We start from the raw sequence: 22,523 nt of genomic DNA on the forward strand, positions 1-22,523 counted from the left end.
TCCCTTCCCATCCAGAAAAAAAACATCTGTATAAGGACAGTCAAGAACAGGGATACAAATGATTCTTTTAGGTCAGCCTTTCTGAGGTGATTGGATTGGCCAACGTTCCTTTGTATCATTAAGAAGGTCCTCTTCTCCTCTTTCACTACAAAATGGGATTGACCTTATTCATTTGGTTAAAAATCAAACCATATCACATCAAAAATGTGGTTTTCATACAAGCTATCACAGTATATAGGCCTCTAGCTCTAAACAATAGAGTTCCAAATTTGTAAAACGTCTTCCCCAGACTTCAGAACATAGGCATTCCAAATCCCTAGAAAAATGATTAAAAAACATCAGTTAACTTCGGAGGTAAAATAAAAGACCCTCAAACAAATGGCAAACAATGCTAAATAAAATCTTACTGAATCGTCTTCAATGATAGCTGCAGAGTCAAAGAAGTCCGGCCTCAATTCAGCTCGTTCGCGTCGGTTTCTTGAAGGTGGCTGGAAGAAGAAGTCATTTATTGAATTGCTCTCTATATTGAGGTAGGAATAGTTCCTCATTTAGAGTAACATACTCTGTTCATGTCACATAAAAGAAATGTATGTACAGGATACATACAACGTACAGAAGCATGTTAGTGGCTTCTGGTGAGGTGGGTTTGGCAAGGATTTCTAGATACTAAAGCCACGTCTACACTATAGGCACTACTGCAGCACAGCTATGGCACTGTAGTGAATTCTTCCATCAACCTCGCTGCGTCTTCACCAGGGGTTAGGTTGGGATAGCTATAGTGCTTAGGGGTGTGAATTTTTCATACCCTGGAGCACCATAGCTATGTTGACCTAACTGCTAAGCTTAGACCAGGCCTAATATAGGCCCCAATGCAGGTAGGTACTTAAGCACACACTTACCTTCAAGTATGTGCTTAACTCCAGTTGTTTCCAATTTGATTTAAGCATGTGCTTAACTTTAAGCACTTGCTTATGTGCTCTTCCTGAATAGGGACGCTTTCCAGAATCAGGGCCATAGACTGGGCTTCATGAAACTCTCTGGTACTCTTCACTTCTCAGATTTACCTTTCTCTCATGCCAGTCCAGCTTTGAAATTGGAGTGCAACTATAGTAAATAAATCAGACTTTTGAAAAAGGCCTCAATACAGTGTAGTCTGTGTTAGGGAATATTTGTTCCCTTTGGGCTATTCAAGTCAATGGGAGTTTTCAACTGACCTGAATAGGACCTGTATCAAACCCTTTGTCTCCTCTCTTATTGGATTACCCATTAAAAAGTGATTAAAAAAACATACTTGCAGGATGCTATGAGTGCTAACAACAGCTGAGCCTTCTGAGGCAGCAACTGAATTGTTAGTGACATCCCTGCAGAAAAGCAGAGCTCTTAGGACCCAACCTTACAACACGTTGAGCGCTCAAAGTTAGACACCTAACTTCAAACACCCAAGATTGAAAATTTGACCTACGATTATTTAGGATGGATAGGATAAGAGGAGCTTGGCTGAGGTATGCAAAATGCTAAAGAGAGTACAGTGAAAGCTGATCAGTCCTTCCTTTTCCCCATTTTGCATAATATGAATCAATCAAATTCAAAATTAAAATGACAGTAAATTCAGAATCGATAAAAGAAAATACTAGGCAGTACATAGCCAGCCAGTACTGTGACAAGAGGTCACTGAGGCAAATGCAGTTACTGGATTTAAAAAAAGACCATTTGTACGACTGAGGCACTTGTACTGCTACTACTATGAATAATTAGCCACCCATCACAACAATACAAGGGAAATTATATCTCATGCTTTGGGGTATAAGCAGATCTCCCATTAGGAAAGAATGTTCTCACAACTGGCAAGATGTATTATGGTGAGGTTTTTTTACCTTCTTCAAGCACCAGGTACTTGTTACTACCTAGAATAGCACATTACACTGGAAGGAGCTGTGAGTGAATAACAGTTCCTGCGTTTCTACGATCAGGGGATCAGTGGGGTTGATGGACCTCCAATCTCCTCCCTCAATCAGGTGCTCAAAAAACTGGAAGGCAGGCAGACGATTTTGGGAAGCTGTTTTTGTAGTTTCTTATCCTCTAACTATCCTTACCCATTTAAAACTTGTTAATAATACTCAGGCCTTACTGACCAGATCAATGACCATGGTGTCTTCAAATTCCTCATTCATATCCTCTAGCTGACCTCGTGAGGACATCATTACATCTTCAAAGATGGGCTCAGCATCATCCTCCATTAGACCCCGTCTGATTATTAAAGAGAAAAAACATTGTCAAGGCATTTAACACTTCCAAATATGGCTTTGTTTTCTCCTTTTTTTTTTTTATTTTTTAATTTTATTTACAAACAACCAGCCTTCCATGCTTTGGGCTGCACATTAATACTGTTGGCTGAAAACAAAAATAACCCATTTATCATGTTATCAACTGAATGGTTTTCATCGGAGATCTCAGATGTCAAAATAACTTAACACCCTTAGAAAGACTAAGGTAAAAAGTCCTATATAAGTGCATTGCAAACATTTAAGAAGAGGTTACTCACCTTCTGCAGTAACTGTGGTTCTTTGAGATGTGTGTCCCTCCACTTCAGGTGCACCTGCGCCTCTTAAGTCCTTGATTGAAGATTTTCAGTGAGCAGTGTCTGTTCGGCGCACACATGTGCCCTATGCCACCTCATGCTCAACACTGAGACTATATACTGGCATGTGGGTGAACCACCCTCAGTTTCTTCTCCACCCAAATGTCCCATAGAGAACAGTCTAAACAGAGGGGAAGGAGGGTGGTAGTGGAGTACTCATCGGGGGACACATTTTGAAGAATTGCAGTTTCTGCACAAAGTGAGTAACCGCCTCTTCTTCAAGTAGTAGTATCCCTATGGGTGCTCTGCTTCAGGTGACTTCTGAGCAATATCCCCAGAAGGAGCAAGGAGTTTAGGAAGTGAGTGCAGAACTGAAGATAGTATCAGATCTGGTGGCATGGATCAGGGTTGATGTTTCAAAAATATATGTATTGAAGCTCATGTAGCCACCCTACATATTTCAGATTCTGAACATTCTTAAATAATGCTGTAGATATTATCTGTGATCTGGTCCCATGTGCTATCACCTTTGGGAGGGATGAATGCCTGCAGCATCTTGGCAAGTGAGAATACATTGAGATATCCATCTTAATAGTCTCTGAGGAGAGATCTAGACCCCTTGGATCTATCCGTGAAGGAGATGAAGAGCCTAAGTGACTTTCTAAATTGCTTGGTCCTATCTAAATAGAAAGCCAAAGCTTTTCTAACATCCAGGGTATGAAAATAGGATTCCTGCACAGAGTCACCAAGGCACCAATCTCCCTGACACTACCGGCTGACGTGATGGCTACTAAAAAGGCTGTCTTCATAGATAAAAGGAACAGAGAACTGATTGCCATTTGAACCTATGGCAGTCTCAAAATAGCAAGTTTAGATCCCAGGTTGCCGTGGAGTCCCTAATCCGGGCATAGAGATTCCCCAAGCTCTTAATAAACCTAGATACAGGGTGAGCAAAAATGGAGAACCCTTCTACCAGAGGATGAAAGGCTGATATTGTGGCCAGATGAACCTTAATCAAACTAACTGATAACCCTGATTTCTTCAGATCCAACAGGTAAATCCAGGATGACTGAAAGTGTCTTCGACTCAAGCAGGAGGCAGTGAGGACAACATCAATGGAAGAATCTCTTCCATTTCTGCAGGTAAATGGCACGGGTTGACCTCTTTCTACTATTCAGTAACACCTGTTGTACTTCCATAGAGCAGGAGGATACTAACCCCATGAACCATGCCCTGAGGTGGAGAACCACTAGGTTGGGACGAAACACACGACCGGCATCCTTTGACAAGAGATGAGGAATGGTTGGAAGCCTGAATTATGGTTGGACACATAGGTGTAATAGGTAAAAGAATCAAGCTTGTCTCGGCCAGGTTGGCACTATTAGGATAACTTTGGCTCTGTCCTGTCTGATCCTGTTCATCAAGCTTAGTATCAGTGGCGATGGAGCAAACACAGAACACTTTCTTTTAAGACAGAAGAAAGGTATTTCCCAGGGATTGGTGACCCACACCCACTCTTGAGCAGAAGAGAGGGCACTTCCTGTTTCTGGAGGTGGCCAAGAGATCCATCATCTTTGGAATATGCTGTGGAGAACTTGGGTCCCTATCTCCCCTTCGCAGTCCTGTGAGAAGTGCCTTCTGAGGACATTGGCTGTGGTCTTCTGAACACTTGGGAGGTAGACTGCTGAAATTTGGATCTGATAAGTTATGCACTAGTTCCATAGTTTCATAGCTTTGGCACACAGGGAGAGGGATCTTGCTCCTCCCTGCTGTTAATATAGAATATGCAGGATACATTGTCTGTCATGACCCTGATTGATTCACCCTTGATGAGGGGTAAGAAATGAAGGCAAACCCTCCTGACAGCCCTGATCTTCTATAGATTGATGTGGAGACTGGTTTCCTGAGTTGTCCATCTGCCCTGAGTTGTGAGGGCACTGAGGTAGGCTCCCCATTCCAGAAGTGATATGTCTGTTAAAGTCACTGATGGACCTCAGCGACAGAAAGGAACACCTGCACAGAGGTTGAGTTGATCCTTCCACCAGTCTAGGGACTTCTTCACTTGTAGAGGAACCATCACCTGTCTATACAAGGTGTCTATGAGCCAACCCTGGAAGCAGCAGAGGTGTAGCCTTGAGTGATTGATCACAAAGGTATAAGGTGCCTTGTGTCCCAGGAGCTCGACAGTTCCTTATTGTGGTCCAAGGGCTCCTTGAATTGCCTACACCAGACCTGACAAAGTTACAAATCTGTCTAAGGGAAGGTAGTGTCAGGCTGTTAATGAGTTTAAATGCACCCCTATAAACTCTATCTTCTGTACAGGGGTTAATAAGGATGTTTTTACATTAAGCTGCAGACCCAACTCCTGGAACAGAGCAAGGGCTGTCTGGGAGGAAGATAACACTGCTTCACAAGAACAGCCCTTGAGTAGCCAGTTGTTGAGGTACAGGAAGACTAGGATCGCTTTTTGTTGGAGGTAAGCAGCCACTACCACCAAGAACTTTGAGAACAACCTTGGGGCCGAGGAAAGACCAAAAGAGAGCACTTGGTACTGTAAATGATTCTGGCCTATAGTGAAGTGTAGGTAATTCCTGTGTGATGGGTGTATTATTGTACAAAAATAGGTATCTTGTAGTTCGAGGGTTGATGACCAATCCCCTTTCGCTAGTGAAAGAAAAGGAGGTTACTTACCTGTAACTGGAGGTTCTTCAAGATGTGTGGTCCCTATTTGTAATCCATTGAGTGTTATAAACATGTGCCATGAGTCCGGAGCTGGAGATTTTAAAAGCAGTAGGGTCTGCTGGTACGTGCACACACCCTTGCTCTGCCTTATGGTTTTGTCTGAGGCGATAAAGGGCGGGGAGGACCAACCACATCCTCAGTTCCTTCTCCACTGCAAATGGAACAGATCCGCAGCAGAGGGGAAGGAGAGCGGGATTGAAATACAGATAGGGACCACACATCTTGAAGAACCTCCAGTTACATTTAAGTAACCACCTCTTCTTCTTTGAACGATGGTCCCTATTATATTCCACTGAGGGTGATTAACAAGCAATACCTAGTTAGGACAAGGGTATGAGGAAGACGATGGAACTGTGGAACAGAGAAGAGCCGTGCCAAATGAGGCATCCGTTGTAGTCTCATCCTAAGGTGTAATGGGAAGAGAAGGTACGTACCGAACTCCATATGGCCCCCCCCTACATATGTCTGTAAGTGGTATGTCATGAAGCACGGCTGTAGTTGTTGCTTGTGCCCTTGTGGAGTGGGTTCGTACCCCAAGGGATGGAGACAGTCCTGACAACTGATAACAGAGCGTAATGTACCCCGAAGCCCACTTAGAGATCCTTTGAGTGGCGATCGCTTGCCCCTCAATCTTTTCCACTTGAGCAATAAACAGTCTAGGGGACTTCCTGAATTATCTTGTCCTCTGCAAGTAGAAGGCCAGGATCCCGTGGACATTGAAGGAGAGAAGGTGCCGTTCCTCCGTTGAGGTGTGAGGCTTCAGAAAGAAAGCAGGTAAGTGTATGGGATGGTTGAGATGAAAGCAGGATACAACCTCTGGCAGAAACTTGGGGTGCAAGCGCAGTGAAACCTTGTCCTTATGGAACGTGGTAAGGTGGGGGTCTGCCATCATGGCCCCCTCTTCACCTACTCTTCTCACGGAAGTAATAGCTACCAGGAAGATGACCTTCATGGAAAGGAGAGACAGGGAGCAGGAGGCCATAGGTTCAAATGGTGATTTCATCAACACCACGAGGACAAGATTAATGTCCCATTGGGGAGAAATGAGTTGAACAGGTGGATAAATCCGTAGGAGGCCCTTCCAAAACCTGTAAAGACAGAGTGCCCGCCCCTCCATGGGTGGTGGTGGTGGTGCAAGGCATCGATAGCGGCTATGTGCACCTTGATGGAGTTGAGAGTGAGTCCTGATGCCTTCAGGGACAGGAGGTAGTCCAGAATAAGAGGGATGTCTACATCCTCAAAGGCAAGACCCCTCTGCTGGGCCTATGAGGTGAAACGCTTCCACTTGGCCCTATAGGACCACCTCACTGACCCTTTTCTGCTACTCGAGAGGATGTCTTGTACCGCTCTAGTGAAGATGTCCACCCAAAAACCAAGCTCATAGGTGAAATGTCTGTTGATCAGGATATCTGATCTTGCCGCCATCATGTGTGAGGAGTTCCAGGGAAGCTGCCAATGGAAGTGGGGGATGCACTGAAATACAGTGAAGGAGGGGAACCTAGAACTGGCGAGGTCAGAATAGGGCGATCACAATGGCCGTTGTTCTCTCCTGTTGGACCTTGCGTAGGACACACGGCAGGAGCAGTAGGGGAGGAAAGGCATAATTGATCTGTTCCAACCAGTGTATGACTAGGGCATCACCTTGGGAGAGGGTGCCAACCCCTCCACCTCCACCCAGAGCAGTACTGTGTGCATTTGCTGTTGGCGTGGGAGGTGTAGAGGTCTCTGGTCAGAGTCTCCCAGCAGTCGAAAATGTATGCGACCATGGTGTTGTGGAGTTCCTATTCATGATTGGACACAAATTTCCTGCTGAGAGAGTCCACAATTATGTTTGGAGTCCTGGGAAGATATGTTGCTGACAACAGTATCTTGTGGGTAATGCACCAATCCCCAAAATGAACTGCTTCTGCACAATGTGCTGGCGACCTCGTGCCCCCTTGTTTCTTGATGATGTAAATGGCGGTGGTGTTGTCTGACATGATGAGAACATGACAGGAGTGAATGGATAGGAGAAATGCATGGCCCGAAGTTCTAGGACGTTGATGTGCATCCGGGATTCTTGAGCAGTCCAAGTCCCATGTCATGTTATTGCCCATGTGGGTGCCCAATCCAGCAAGCGACGCATCAGTAATGAGCATCATGTTCCAAGAGGATGGAAGGAACGGTATCCTGGTGCAGACCTGACCTGGGGAGGAGAGAACGTTGGGTGGTACTGTCTGTAGGAAGTCTATGGTATGGTGCGTGGGAGAATAGGCCCTCTGGAGCCACAGCTGCAGGCAGTAAAAGCAAAGACGAGTGAAGGTCAAGAAGGGAAAGGCAAGCCCTGGCCAGAACAGAAGGAATGGAGACCACCTTGTCAATAAGCTCTTGGAGGATCTGGAATCTGTCCTCTGGTAGATAGGCGTGCGCGAAGACTGCATTGATGCAGGCCCCAATGAATTATAGGGACTGAGGGGGTACCAAAGTCAATTTTTCAATATTTATGCTCACCACCTAGGAGGAGAGGAGTACGAGCAGCACAGAGATCGAGGCTTGAACCTCCCATTTGGATCGCGCTGCTAGCAGCCAGTCATCGAGATAAGGGAATATAAGGACACCTTGATGCTAGAGGTGGGCTGCCACCACAGAGAAAACTTTGGTGAAGACCTGTGGACCAGTAGTGAGTCGAACAGCAGAATCCTGTATTGGAAATGTTGAGGGCCTGCCACGAATATCAAGAAACGTCTGTGGGTAGGATGGATATCTACATGAAAGTAAGCATCCTGCATATCGAGAGCCATAAACCAGATGTCTTTTTCTAGTGAAGATATGATGGCTGCTAGGGTGACCATACAAAACTTTGGCTTGCGTATGAAGTGGTTGAGACCACGGAGATCTAAGATCAGTCTCCACCCGCCCTTCTTCTTGGGAACCAGAAAATACATGGAATAGAACCCTGTGCTTTGATAGGTCACAGGCACTGGTTCTATTGCTCCCCTTTGGAGTATGGAGTCCACTTCTAAGGTGAGGATACTGTCATGAGAGTGGCTTCTGAGGCAGGGCCGGGGTGGGGGATGTGGATGAGGTAGCATTGTGAACTCGATTGTATAGCCACGTTGAATGACATCCAGGAACCATTTGTCCATTATTATCAAGCTCCAAGCTGATAAAAAGAGTGCTAGATGCTCCCCGAAGCGGGTGGGTCGGGTGTATGGCATGAGGCAAGTTGGTTGGCAGCTCTCTAGATGCACTCAAAAATATTGCTTCTGCGAAGACTGAGTAGGAGATGCTGAAGGCTATGACGATGAACAGAGAGGACGGGGCCATTGGATATTCTGTCGTATGCAAGGAAGCTCATAGGGCTGCTGATGGAAGAATTGAGGAATTCTGAAACGCTGCGTCAGTGGCAGGTGGTAGAACTTGCGCTTGGGTGCCGGTATGTAGATACCCAGCGATTGAAGAGTGGCTCTGGAATCCTTGCGGGAGTGGAGAGAATCGTCTGTCTTCTGATTGAAGAGAGGAGACTCATTGAAAGGGAGGTCCTCTATGGTGTTCTGTATTTTCCTTGAGAAACAAGAATGTAGCCACAATTTCCTCCTCGTGACAATTCCCTTAGCCATCTTGCACGAAGAAGTGTCTGCTGAGTCCACTGCAGCCTGGAGTGTCATCCTCACGATTTCCCTTCCACTAAGATAGTCAGGAAGCGGGCACAATCCTGCTGAAGAAGTTTTTCTGCAAAGTCCGTCAACTTGCTGTAAGGAAGGAAGTTGTATTTAGCTAATAGAACCAAGTAATTGGAGATTCGAAATAGAAGACTGGCAGAGAAGACGACCTTGCGACCCAGAAGGTCTAGTTGTTTGCCCTCCTTGTCCGCCGAGGTGGAGTGTGGGTGCTATTGCCGGGCCTGCTCCGACACCACCTATATCAGGGGTGGGCAAACTTTTTGGGCCGAGGGCAGGGGTTGGGGTGCGGTGTGCAGGAAGGAGGTCAGGGCAAGGGATTGGGGCAGAGGAGGGGTGCGGGGAGTATGAGGGGGCTCAGGGAAGGGGGTTGGGGTGCAGGAGGGGTGCGGGGTGTATGAAGGGACTCAGGGCGAGGAGTTGGGGTGCAGGAGGGGTGCGAGGTGCAGGCAGGGGGCTTAGGGCAGGGAGTTGGGGGGCGGGGGGCAGGAGGGGTTCGAGCTCTGGCCCGGCGCCACTTACCTAAAGTGGCTCTGGGGTGGCCACGGCCTTGTGCCGCTCCAGGAAGCACTGCAGCCCCTGGGGGTAAGGGGCGGAGGGCTCTGCGTGCGCTGCCCTTGCCGCGCCTCCAGGTACCTCCCCCGAAGCTCCCATTGGCCAGGGTTCCCCATTTCCGGCCAATGGGAGCTGCGGGGGTGGTGCCTGGAGGCAAGGGCAATGCATGTGGAGCCCTCTGCCCCCCACGCCCGAGGGCCACTTCTGAGAGCGGCACGGGGCCTGCGGCGCCACGGCAGGCAATCCTGCAGGCCAGATCCAAAGCCCTGGGAGGCCAGATCCGGTCTGCGGGCCGTAGTTTGCCCACCCCTGGCCTATATCATGAGGCAATTGGGTGGGAGGTGAGAGAACATAAACTCAGACCCCTTCGCAGGTACATAGTACCTCTTCTCTGCCCCCTTGGGGGTGGGTGTGCAAGTGGCCGGAGTATGCCAGACTGTCTGGGCTGGTTGCAGAATGGCATCGATTGGTAGAGCCACTCTGGTCGGTACCGAGGCATGCAAGATGTCAAGCAGCTGGTGCTGTTTGTCCTGCATTTCCTCCAGTGGGATGTGGAGGTGTTCAGCCACTGTGCTTAAAATGTCCTGAAACTGGCGGTAATAATCTGATGGTGAGGCGAGAGCCAATCCAAGGACATCCAAGGATGACAAAGAGAAACTCTCTGGTTCCAGCGGTATCATTGGAGTTGGGCCAAGTGATTCATCCTCCACCACCGGTTCTGAATGCCTACTCAATGGCAGTTGAAGAGACCAGATGGGAGACTCCTCCCAAGCTGAGCGGGAAGGTTCCGAAGGCAGATACTGGGGCCAGGTCCCCCAGTACAGCCAACAAGGCGGATCCAATAGTTGCTGCGGAAGGCCCCCAGGAGTGGGGTACCAATGATTCCTTTGCTAGAGAAAGGGAGAGCACTGCCACTGAGTTGGCGGAACCTTCGGATAGTCATATTGACGGTATAGGAGGGGCAGATCCTGCGCTTTATCCGAGTCCTCTGATGCTGAAAAGTCAGAGCCTGGTTCCAAGGGCGGTACCGTCGGAACTGCAGGAGATGTAAGGGAGCAGGCAGGAACATGATCTGAAGGAGGTAAGTCCAAGGTAGGACAGCATACCCCTTAGATGGCAACTGAACCTGAAGACGTGGAGACGTCACTTCCTCCAAGGCAAAGAGTTCATGAGGCTCGGGAGCCAATTCAAATGTCAACGGTACACGCTCCGCAGTCAGAACCGGAGCTGGAACGGAGGACTGAGGGTTCCCCTGACTTCAGTGGTGCTGATCTGGAATGGATATATGACTCGGTGGACAGAATTGGTGGGTCCGGCATTGTGTGTGTGACTGCTTGCTGTGCTTGTGAGCCTTGGAACATGCTGCTTCTCTGTGGCTGGAAGTTGTGGACGGTGCAGTTTCCTTCTTGGGCCTGGAGGAAGATTTACTGCCATGCTTATGCATATGCTTTCTTGCCTGATGACTAGGCCCCAGGATGGAATCCATAGCACTGGTACCAGTGGAACTAGACTGAGTCTTTGCGGTAGGAGGTGTGCGCCTAGATCACTCAGGCCGTTGGACGGGGGGTTCCCTAACCTGGATCCGACTGTGGCCTCATGGTGACCTCCAGGAGGTGCTTCTTGAGGTACAGATCAGCCTTCCCAGGTGGGGAAGGAGAGGCTTGGGAAGGAGAGGCAGATACTGCACCCGGATGCAATGTGGGCTTCTCCCAATCAGTAAAGGCAGTGTTGGTGCACGTCACTGATCAAGAACAAGCGAGGGCCAGAGGCGCAGATCTTGAACCCCAACGTCTTCAGCATAATCCAATACCCAGATATGTGTGCTGGGGAGGGTGATGGGGAAAGCAGACCAGTAAACAGCACCCCAAAGTCTGTCAAAATCCTAAAAACTACTACTAACATTAAACTACTGCAAAAACAACAAAAATACTAACTATATACAAGCATGTGTTTTAGAAAGTGCATCACAAGAGACAAAAGAACAGCAGAGGCTCCGACTCGGGCCATGCGGCAGGAAGAAGGAACTGAGGGCCTAGTCGGTCCTCCCTGCTCTTTATCACTTCTGACCAAACTATGAGACGGAGCAAGGGTGCATGCGCGGACCAACAGACACTACTATTTTTAAAATCTCCAGCTTCAGACACATGGCGCCTGAGTATAACCCTCAGTGGAATACAATAGGGACCATCACTCAAAGAATTATAACTTCCAGAGTCACCATCTTGAACCTTTGAGACTTTATGAATATGTTTAGAAGTCTTAGCTCTAAGAGCGGTTCCCACCCTCTGTCCTTCTTTGGCACAAGGAAATACTTTGAGTAAAATCCCTTGCCCTTGTGAGGAGGAGGGATTGGCTCTATTGCTCCTAACTGAAGGAGAGAATTCACTTCTTATCACATTAAAAACTTGAGAGGGGGATTCTGAAGAGGGATGGGAAAGGGGGATGCAAGGTGGAGAGTGATATAAAATGCATGGTATGGCCTGATGTTATGACATCTATGACCCACTTGCCTGTAGTGATCCTCCCACAAGCATGTTGGAAATAGGCAAAGTTGGTCTTCCAAAGGGAGATAAGGGGGGGGGGGGGCAATGGGAGCAGCTGTAAAATCAGATTTGAGGGAGGATTCAAACTCTTGACCAACCATCTAAACTGTTGCTTCAAAGATGATTAGGTGGTTGTGGAGGGTAGTTGGGCAGCCCTCTTTCTATGAAATCTGTGTCTTTTCCTTGGCAGTTCGGAAGCTCTATGGAATCCAGAAAACAGAGCAGGACACAATCTCTGGGAAGTCTGTGACTTACTAAACCTTTTCTTATTTGTAGGTGTATATATGCCCAGGGATTGTAAAGTAGCCCTAGAATCCTTCAGTGTGTGCAAGGACTCATCTATGGTCTCCGAGAAAAGTTTACGACCATGAAGGGGAGGTCCTCCAAAGTGTTCTGTACTTCTCTCTGAAACTCCAAGAGTTGGAGCCATGATGCCCCGCACATAACTCCACCATGGAGATGGACCTGGCAGCAGTGTCTGACGCATGTAAGGATGCTTGAAGAGGAGTTCTGGCCAATAATTGGCCTTCAGAGATGATGGACTGGAATTGCTCCCTATATTACAGTGGCAGATGTTCAATAAAAGCTGTGAATTTGTAAAATTATATTTGGCCACAACTGCCTGATAGTTTGCGATCTTGAATTGTAGGATTGCTGATGCATATGACTTTCGTCCAAAGAGATCCAGTCTTTTCTAGTCTTCGTCATATACAGTGGACTTAGAGAAGTGCTGCCTACCATGCTCATTTACCACATCCACCAATAGGGAGTCAAGTGGAGGGTGGGAGAACAAAAAATCAGAATCCTTAGGGGGAACATAATACATCTTATCCACCTGTTTACACAAAGGCGGAATAGTGGTAGGTGTCTGCTGCACAGTCTCAGCTATATCTAGGAGTGCCTCACTGATGGGTAATGCCACTCTAGAGGGTGTTGCTGACTGCATGATATCCAACAGTTTGTGCTGTGAATCCTTGAACTCTTTGAGTAGAATTTGAAGAGAGTCAGCTACCCGCTTTATGAAATCTTAAAATTGCTGAAAATCATCAGCCATGGATGATGGTGGAGGCAACTGGTTCAACTGAAGAGGATGAAATAGGTGTTTGAGTGGTGGTCTCCTTATGTGCCCTGGCTTCTTGTTTCTCAAACGTCTCCTCCTGTGGGGTTGAGGGGGCTGGTTGGGGAGGAGAAGGCTGTATAACTCTGGCCTCCCTATAAGATGGTACTGGTGGTCAGGCCAATTGTTTCCAATAAGCAGGATCCAAGTATGGCCAAGGCGAGACTCACGTGGAAGTGGGGATGGCATACAGGGTTGGTTCTACCATGCTTGATAATGATCTTCCCTGTGACTGTCAGAGAGTAGGTTCCTGAAGGGATATGCTGGAGAACCCTGAACAGAAACAGAGGAGACTGACTGGAAGTCTCCTTCATCCTCCTCCATCTCATCCAATGGAGGAGCACTCACAGAAAGTGGTGCAGAGTCCTACATTACCAGAGGAAGGTGGTCAGGAGATTGAGATCTTGGTACTGAGAGAGGCTTGGTACCCATAAAGAGCAGGGACTTTGGTTCATCCATTATAGAGAGATCCTTTGTATAACTGAATGTTTGTGGTACCGAGTAGGGGATCACTACCGATGCAGTAGCTGAGCACACAGTTGCTGAAGTTGACGGTACCATTGATGGTGAGTGTACTGAAGTAGATGTTGATGGTGTCTGGCACCGATGCTTGCTTGGTGACAAATACATAGGTACCAACAGCTGGTCTGAGCTTGATGGTGCCAGTCCAGTATGTTTTCCCTCCTTGCTGGTAGAGGGTACCGAGGTCCTATGGGAGCCATGTCTCTCCTTTAAGCTTTGGGACTTCACCACCTCCCCAGTACCAGAGGAGGAGTCCTCCAACTCAATGGTACCAAGTCAAGAGGTTGAGGCTTTGGAGACTGTAAATCTCTCTGTAGAACTCTCCTGGGCTTTTTCAGAGCTGGCTCCGTAATGTGAGAGTCTGCATTACTCATAGACTCATAGACTTTAAGGTCAGAAGGGACCAATATGGTCATCTAGTCTGACCTCCCGCATGATGCAGGCCACAAAAGCTGACTCACCCACAACAGAATCTTCCAGCCTGCGACCCCTGCCCTATGCTGCGGAGGAAGGCGAAAAACCTCCAGGGCCTCTGCCAATCTACCCTGGAGGAAAATTCCTTCCCGACCCCAAATATGGCGATCAGCAGAACCCCGAGCATACAGGCAAGATTCTACAGCCGGACTCTCATTTTACCCGCGATGGCCCGTTAATGCCTATTTGACTAAAATCACATTATCCCATCAAACCATTCCCTCCATAAACTTATCAAGCCTAATCTTGAAGCCAGAGAGGTCCTTTGCCCCCACCGTTTCCCTCGGAAGGCTGTTCCAAAATTTTACCCCTCTGACGGTCAGAAACCTTCGTCTAATTTCAAGCCTAAACTTCCCCACGGCCAGTTTATATCCATTCGTTCTCGTATCCACATTACTACTAAGCTGAAATAATTCCTCTCCCTCCTTGGTATTAATCCCTTTGATATATTTAAAGAGAGCAATCATATCCCCCCTCAGCCTTCTTTTGGTTAGGCTAAACAAACCGAGCTCCTCGAGTCTCCTTTCATAGGAAAGGTTTTCCATTCCTCGGATCATCCTAGTGGCCCTTCTCTGTACCCGTTCCAGTTTGAGTTCATCCTTTTTAAACATAGGAGACCAGAACTGCACACAGTACTCCAAATGAGGTCTCACCAGCGCCTTGTATAACGGAAGCAGCACCTCCCTGTCCCTACTAGAAATACCTCGCCTAACGCATCCCAAGATCGCATTAGCTTTTTTCACAGCCACGTCACATTGCCGACTCATAGTCATCTTGCGATCAACCAGGACTCCGAGGTCCTTCTCCTCCTCCGTCACTTCCAACCTATGCGTCCCTAACTTATAACTAAAATTCTTGTTAGTCATCCCTAAATGCATCACCTTACACTTCCCACTATTGAATCTCATCCTATTATTGTTACTCCAATTTACAAGGTCATCCAAGTCTCCCTGCAAAATATCCCGATCCTTCTCCGAATTGGCAATACCTCCCAACTTTGTGTCATCCGCAAACTTTATCAGCCCACTCCTACATTCGGTTCCGAGGTCAGTAACGAATAGATTAAATAAAATCGGACCCAAAACCGAACCTTGAGGAACCCCACTGGTGACCTCCCTCCAACCCGACAGTTCCCCTTTCAGTACTACCCGCTGCAGTCTTCCCTTTAACCAGTTCTTTATCCACCTCTGGATTTTCATATCGATCCCCATCTTTTCTAATTTAACCAGTAATTCCTCGTGCGGCACAGTATCAAACGCTTTACTAAAATCTAGGTAAATTAGATCCACCGCATTTCCTTTATCTAGAAGGTCTGTTACTTTCTCAAAAAAGGAGATCAAGTTGGTTTGGCACGATCTTCCTTTCGTAAACCCATGTTGTAATTTGTCCCAATTGCCATTCACCTCAAGGTCCTTAACTACTTTTTCCTTCAAGATTTTTTCCAAGACCTTGCATACTACAGAAGTTAAACTAACAGGCCTGTAGTTACCCGGGTCACTTTTTATCCCCTTCTTGAAAATAGGAACCACATTAGCTATTTTCCAGTCCATCGGTACCTCCCCCGAGTTTACAGATTTATTAAAAATTATCGCCAAGGGGCTTGCAATTTCTCGCGCCAGCTCCTTCAATATTCTAGGATGAAGATCATCCGGTCCACCCGATTTAGTCCCATTTAGCTGGTCAAGTTTGGCTTCCACCTCTGATACTTTAATGTCAATTGCCCCTCCTTTATTCCCCTCTGTCCCGCTCCCTCTATTCCTAAGCCCTTCATTAGCCTTGTTAAACACCGATGCAAAATATTCATTTAGATATTGTGCCATGCTTAGATTGTCCTTAATCTCCACTCCATCTGCAAGCTTCAGTGGCCCCACTTCCTCTTTCTTTGTTTTCTTCCTATTTATATGGCTATAAAACCTCTTACTATTGGATTTAATTCCCCTCGCGAGGTCCAACTCTACACGGCTTTTGGCCTTTCTCACCGCATCCCTACATGCTCTGACCTCAATAAGGTAGGTTTCTTTGCCGATCTCTCCTCTCTTCCATTCTTTGTACGCTTTCTGTTTTTTCTTAATCGCCCCTTTGAGACGCCCGCTCATCCAGCTGGGTCTAATTCCCCTGCCTACTGACCGTTTCCCCTTTCTCGGGATACAGGCCTCGGACAGCTCGTGCAACTTCAGCTTGAAATAATCCCAGGCCTCATCTGCCTTTAGCTCTCTAAGTATGTTAGCCCAATCCACTTCCCTAAGTAGTTGCCTTAATTTATTAAAGTTGGCCTTTTTGAAATCGTAAACCTTAGTCACAGTCATAGTTTTATTTCTGTTAACCCTTCCATTTAGTTTAAACCAAATTAGCTCATGGTCACTCGAGCCAAGGTTGTCCCCTACAACCATTTCCTCAACGAGGTCCTCACTACTCACCAGCACCAAATCTAAAATGGCATCCCCCCTCGTCGGTTCAGCTACTACTTGATGAAGGAATTCATCTGCTAGCACGTCTAGAAACATCTGAGCCCTATTATTGTTACTAGCATTTGTTCCCCAATCTATGTCTGGGAAGTTAAAGTCCCCCATGATCACACAGCTCTTATTAGTTTTTACTTCCTTAAAAACATTAAATAGTTCTCTGTCCGCATCCAGGCTAGATCCCGGCGGTCTATAGCACACCCCAAGCAGTATCTCAGGGGAGGCTCTAGTAGTTCTTTTACCCAGTGTAATCGTTGCCCAGACAGACTCCGTCTTATCCATTCCATCACTTATTATTTCTTTACATTTTAGCTCATTATTGACATACAATGCCACACCCCCACCTTTACCTTTTTTCCGGTCATTCCTAAACAGCACATACCCTTCCATACCTGTACTCCAGTCATGACTACCATTCCACCACGTTTCGGTTATTCCTACGATATCAGGTTTCATTTCTTGGACCAGGAGCTCCAATTCCTCCATTTTGTTACCTAGGCTTCTCGCATTGGTGTATAAACATCTTACCATATGCTGTCTATCCATTCTCCCATTAGTTATGCACTTTGGTACGGACCCAGTAGTGTCCATCTGCCCCCTCCTTCTTATGTCCAATTCCCTACCCCTACCTATATCTGTGCTTTTCTCCTCGCCCTCTTTTTCAGTGTTGGAATCTGGCGTGGAGATCAACTGGACATCTCCCAACCGTCTCCCCCAAGTTCCTAGTTTAAAGCCCTTTTGATGAGATGAGCCAGCCTCCCTCCCAGAAGTCTATTTCCTTCCCTACTCAGGTGAAGTCCATCCCGCGAGAACAGCTGTCTGTCCCCGAAAGCCTCCCAGTGGCCATACATCCCAAAGCCCTCCTTATAGCACCACTCCCTTAGCCAGCTATTTATCCTCACAATCCTGTCTGCCCTTTGCTGTCCTTCTCTAGGAACAGGCAGAATCCCACTGAAGATAATCTGAGCCTCGACTTCCTTAAGCGTCTTCCCCAGCCTGGCATAATCTCCCTTGATTCTCTCTAGCGAGAACCTAGCCGTGTCATTCGTTCCTACATGAAGGATGATCAAGGGGTTCTTACCCGCTCCTTTTAGGATCCTTTTCAACCGCAGGTCCACATCCCGTATCTTAGCGCCCGGCAGACAGCACACCCTTCTGTTTTCCGGGTCCGCCCTGGTCACAGGCCTGTCTAACCTCCTCAGTAAGGAGTCCCCAATCACATAAACCTGCCTTTGCCTGGGGGCAGCGCAATCTACCAATCTATCCCCTGTTCCCTGCGGCCGTAACTCCTGTCTGTCTCTATTTTCCCTTATAGTCCCCCTATTGCCATCCTGAATCCTCCCGGGGCCAAGTGTTGATGCTACTTCCATCAACTCTTCCCCCCTGTGTATTGGACTAGCTGCCCTTCTTTTCTTCCTCTGCCTCCCACCATCAGGTACCACCTGCTGCGTCCCCTCCTTGTTAGCCAAACACCCAAACCTGTTCCTGAGTTCTATTTCCCCCTCACTAGCCCTCCTTTTCCTTGGCCTGCTTCTCACGGTCACATGCTTCCACTGCTCTTGTTCTCCCCCCGACATTCCCCCCTCACAGACCATAGCCCCCGCTTCCACCTGCACCCCTGAGCATGCCCCTTCAGCCACCCCTTGCCTTTGCTCCATTAGCTGCTCAAACCCCCTTCTAAACTCTACCAGGGTCTCTACCTGCATCTCCAACCCCCGAACCTTTTCCTCTAACAGGGCAAGTAGGCGGCATTTCATACAGACATACCTCTGATCAGGTGCACCTGCTAGGACTATATACATACCGCAGCTGCTACATGCTTTCATCTGCATTGTGTCCCCTGCTGCCTGGCTCATGGCTGCTGTGGTCTCTGCCTGCAGCCTCTGAGGGAACAGAGCACACCTGCCTCCCCTTCCACCTCCCCCTGTAAACTCCCACTTAAACTCCCCTGTTAGCAGCCCTGTTGGCCGGCTCCTGGGGGCCGCTGCTCGCTGCTAGGGCCGCTGCTCGGCTGGGAGGCCTCTTTTATAGGCCCCCTAATCAGCCAAGCTCCGCCCCCTAATCAGGGCGGAGCCCCTACTCAGGGCTCGGGGCTCAGCACACTGCCCCTACAGGCCTCTACACATACAAGCACTTCTCCTCCAATGAGACTCACTCCCACTTAAACTCCCCTGTTAGCAGCCCTGTTGGCCGGCTCCTGGGGGCCGCTGCTCGCTGCTAGGGCCGCTGCTCGGCTGGGAGGCCTCTTTTATAGGCCCCCTAATCAGCCAAGCTCCGCCCCCTAATCAGGGCGGAGCCCCTACTCAGGGCTCGGGGCTCAGCACACTGCCCCTACAGGCCTCTACACATACAAGCACTTCTCCTCCAATGAGACTCACTCCCACTTAAACTCCCCTGTTAGCAGCCCTGTTGGCCGGCTCCTGGGGGCCGCTGCTCGCTGCTAGGGCCGCTGCTCGGCTGGGAGGCCTCTTTTATAGGCCCCCTAATCAGCCAAGCTCCGCCCCCTAATCAGGGCGGAGCCCCTACTCAGGGCTCGGGGCTCAGCACACTGCCCCTACAGGCCTCTACACATACAAGCACTTCTCCTCCAATGAGACTCACTCCCACTTAAACTCCCCTGTTAGCAGCCCTGTTGGCCGGCTCCTGGGGGCCGCTGCTCGCTGCTAGGGCCGCTGCTCGGCTGGGAGGCCTCTTTTATAGGCCCCCTAATCAGCCAAGCTCCGCCCCCTAATCAGGGCGGAGCCCCTACTCAGGGCTCGGGGCTCAGCACACTGCCCCTACAGGCCTCTACACATACAAGCACTTCTCCTCCAATGAGACTCACTCCCACTTAAACTCCCCTGTTAGCAGCCCTGTTGGCCGGCTCCTGGGGGCCGCTGCTCGCTGCTAGGGCCGCTGCTCGGCTGGGAGGCCTCTTTTATAGGCCCCCTAATCAGCCAAGCTCCGCCCCCTAATCAGGGCGGAGCCCCTACTCAGGGCTCGGGGCTCAGCACACTGCCCCTACAGGCCTCTACACATACAAGCACTTCTCCTCCAATGAGACTCACTCCCACTTAAACTCCCCTGTTAGCAGCCCTGTTGGCCGGCTCCTGGGGGCCGCTGCTCGCTGCTAGGGCCGCTGCTCGGCTGGGAGGCCTCTTTTATAGGCCCCCTAATCAGCCAAGCTCCGCCCCCTAATCAGGGCGGAGCCCCTACTCAGGGCTCGGGGCTCAGCACACTGCCCCTACAGGCCTCTACACATACAAGCACTTCTCCTCCAATGAGACTCACTCCCACTTAAACTCCCCTGTTAGCAGCCCTGTTGGCCGGCTCCTGGGGGCCGCTGCTCGCTGCTAGGGCCGCTGCTCGGCTGGGAGGCCTCTTTTATAGGCCCCCTAATCAGCCAAGCTCCGCCCCCTAATCAGGGCGGAGCCCCTACTCAGGGCTCGGGGCTCAGCACACTGCCCCTACAGGCCTCTACACATACAAGCACTTCTCCTCCAATGAGACTCACTCCCACTTAAACTCCCCTGTTAGCAGCCCTGTTGGCCGGCTCCTGGGGGCCGCTGCTCGCTGCTAGGGCCGCTGCTCGGCTGGGAGGCCTCTTTTATAGGCCCCCTAATCAGCCAAGCTCCGCCCCCTAATCAGGGCGGAGCCCCTACTCAGGGCTCGGGGCTCAGCACACTGCCCCTACAGGCCTCTACACATACAAGCACTTCTCCTCCAATGAGACTCACTCCCACTTAAACTCCCCTGTTAGCAGCCCTGTTGGCCGGCTCCTGGGGGCCGCTGCTCGCTGCTAGGGCCGCTGCTCGGCTGGGAGGCCTCTTTTATAGGCCCCCTAATCAGCCAAGCTCCGCCCCCTAATCAGGGCGGAGCCCCTACTCAGGGCTCGGGGCTCAGCACACTGCCCCTACAGGCCTCTACACATACAAGCACTTCTCCTCCAATGAGACTCACTCCCACTTAAACTCCCCTGTTAGCAGCCCTGTTGGCCGGCTCCTGGGGGCCGCTGCTCGCTGCATTCCTCTTTTTAAAAGTCGGCAATGAAGCCTCCAAAGTCTTCATCTTCTTAGGGGAAGCCTGTGCTGAGGCTGAAAGGGCACTGGATCAGTTGAGAGACAGGTATGTGGAGGGGTGTCTCCTGGCCTGACTCAGAAGCTGGCCTAAGGTAATGTTCCATCATCAATAGTGAGAGTTTAATCTCCCTGTTCTTCTTTGCCCTGGACTTGAGGGCCAGGCAGAGGTTGCACTTCTTGGAGATGTGGGACTCCCCCAACAAACAGACACACTTAGAGTGGCTGTCCTTACAGGTATAACCTCTTGGCAGGAGAGGCAGCATTTGAAGCCTGGCGAGCCAGGCATGCCCTGCTAGGAAAAACAAGCCTCCTGAAGGGAAAAGAGGAGAAAAAACACAATCCTCTCAATACTTATCTAACTAATATAACTGTACTAACAACTGACAATACTAACTATCTTAACAAGTATAGAAAAATAGATAAGCCAAGGCACACTCAAGGTGCAAACTAAGGGACTGTCTCAGGCTGAGGTGATTGAGAACTGTATAGCCTTGGTGTCTGGTACCAGGAGGCATAGGATGCATGCGCGAGTCGAACAGACACTGCTAACTGAAAATCTCTGATCAAGGGCTCGAGAGGTGCATGCACACTGGAAGTGGAACACTCCTAGGGACGCTACTCGAAGCATTAAACCTTACAACAACCCTCTAGGGCAGGCAAGTGGTAATAGCTTCATTTTACAATGGGGCAAGCAAGTACAGAGAGGTCTCGTGACTTGCTCAAGGTCTCACAGTAAATCACCAGGAATTCTGAGAATAGAACCCAAAACTGGTTCCCAGGCCTGAGCATTAACAGCTTGATCTTGTAAGGTGCTGGGCACTCTGGCCCCAATCCAGCAAAGCACTTCAGCAAATGATTATTCATATGAGTGGTCCTACTGACTTTGGTGGGAGTACTCTTATGCTTAAAGTGCTTTGATGGATGGGGCCGGAGCAATCAATGTCTTGCAGAGCTGAGTGCCAAACCTTAGCCCACACTCCCTCTGCTGATGCACATCATAACTTCATAAAGCTGTTAGTGTGCTTGTATTAAGAGAGATAAAATGTTTTACAAACCCTAATAAAATAGCAATTACACAGGGCAGGGTTAAGTCCATCATTAACAGATTCACTGATTCAATTACTCATCACGAAAAGGATCTTTGGTGGTTTGAACACTTACACTGCATGTCTTACACCACTTCTCCCTTTCATGTAATTCATTCCTGTCCTGTCCTTTCGATTTAAATCTTCTAGCTTCTGCTGGCCCAACCAAGATATCTGCATCTGGGGACTAACACATACAGAGCAGCATTACTAACTCAGTCACAGCACTGATTTTGTATTTATTATTTTTAGATGCCACGTCAGTAAGTTTCTTCTCGGGCCAAATTCAAGACAGTATATTCTGGCTACTTTGCACTACACTGGCAAAACAAAGTTCCTGTAAACTCAGTTTCACTGGCTAGTATGGCCTGGCTGCTTTGCTCCAGAATGATATAAAGCAGCCAGAGCATACCAGTGAATCTGCCTATAAAAAAGCAGCTAGAGCATACCAGTGAATCTGCCTATAAAAGTTAAAACAAACAAACAAAATGTATGGTTGATATTACATATCTTCAAAATATTAGAAATATCACATAGTAGCATTCTCACAGTTTCTTGTTCATGTATAAACTTTTAAATTAAGATAACCAAGGAAATTCCCAGACAAACTACAAAAAGTTGGAGTTAAGATCAGTAATTTAGGGTAAAATAAGTTACAGGTATGTTCTAATTATCCCCCAAACAAGCATTATAAACTCATGAAAAGAGCTTTTAAGTTAAACTTAAAA

The 22,523-nt window shown here is 48.6% G+C and overlaps 1 protein-coding gene across 1 annotated transcript in view; it reads right to left on the minus strand.

The window, feature by feature from the left end:
- Positions 1 to 284: 284 nt before the first annotated feature.
- STAG1 (STAG1 cohesin complex component) overlaps positions 285 to 22,523 on the minus strand; it is a 393,382-nt gene continuing 371,143 nt past the window's right edge. Inside the window, exons 32-35 of the mRNA XM_065411120.1 lie at positions 21,872 to 21,982; positions 2,133 to 2,247; positions 408 to 488; positions 285 to 316 (exon numbers count right to left, since the gene is read on the minus strand). Of these exons, the coding sequence (XP_065267192.1) occupies positions 293 to 316; positions 408 to 488; positions 2,133 to 2,247; positions 21,872 to 21,982 (331 nt within the window). The 3' untranslated portion in view covers positions 285 to 292. The remainder of the gene's footprint in view (positions 317 to 407; positions 489 to 2,132; positions 2,248 to 21,871; positions 21,983 to 22,523) is intronic.

This window comes from Emys orbicularis, chromosome 9, assembly GCF_028017835.1.
Source record: "Emys orbicularis isolate rEmyOrb1 chromosome 9, rEmyOrb1.hap1, whole genome shotgun sequence".
NCBI classification, from domain to species: domain Eukaryota; kingdom Metazoa; phylum Chordata; order Testudines; family Emydidae; genus Emys; species Emys orbicularis.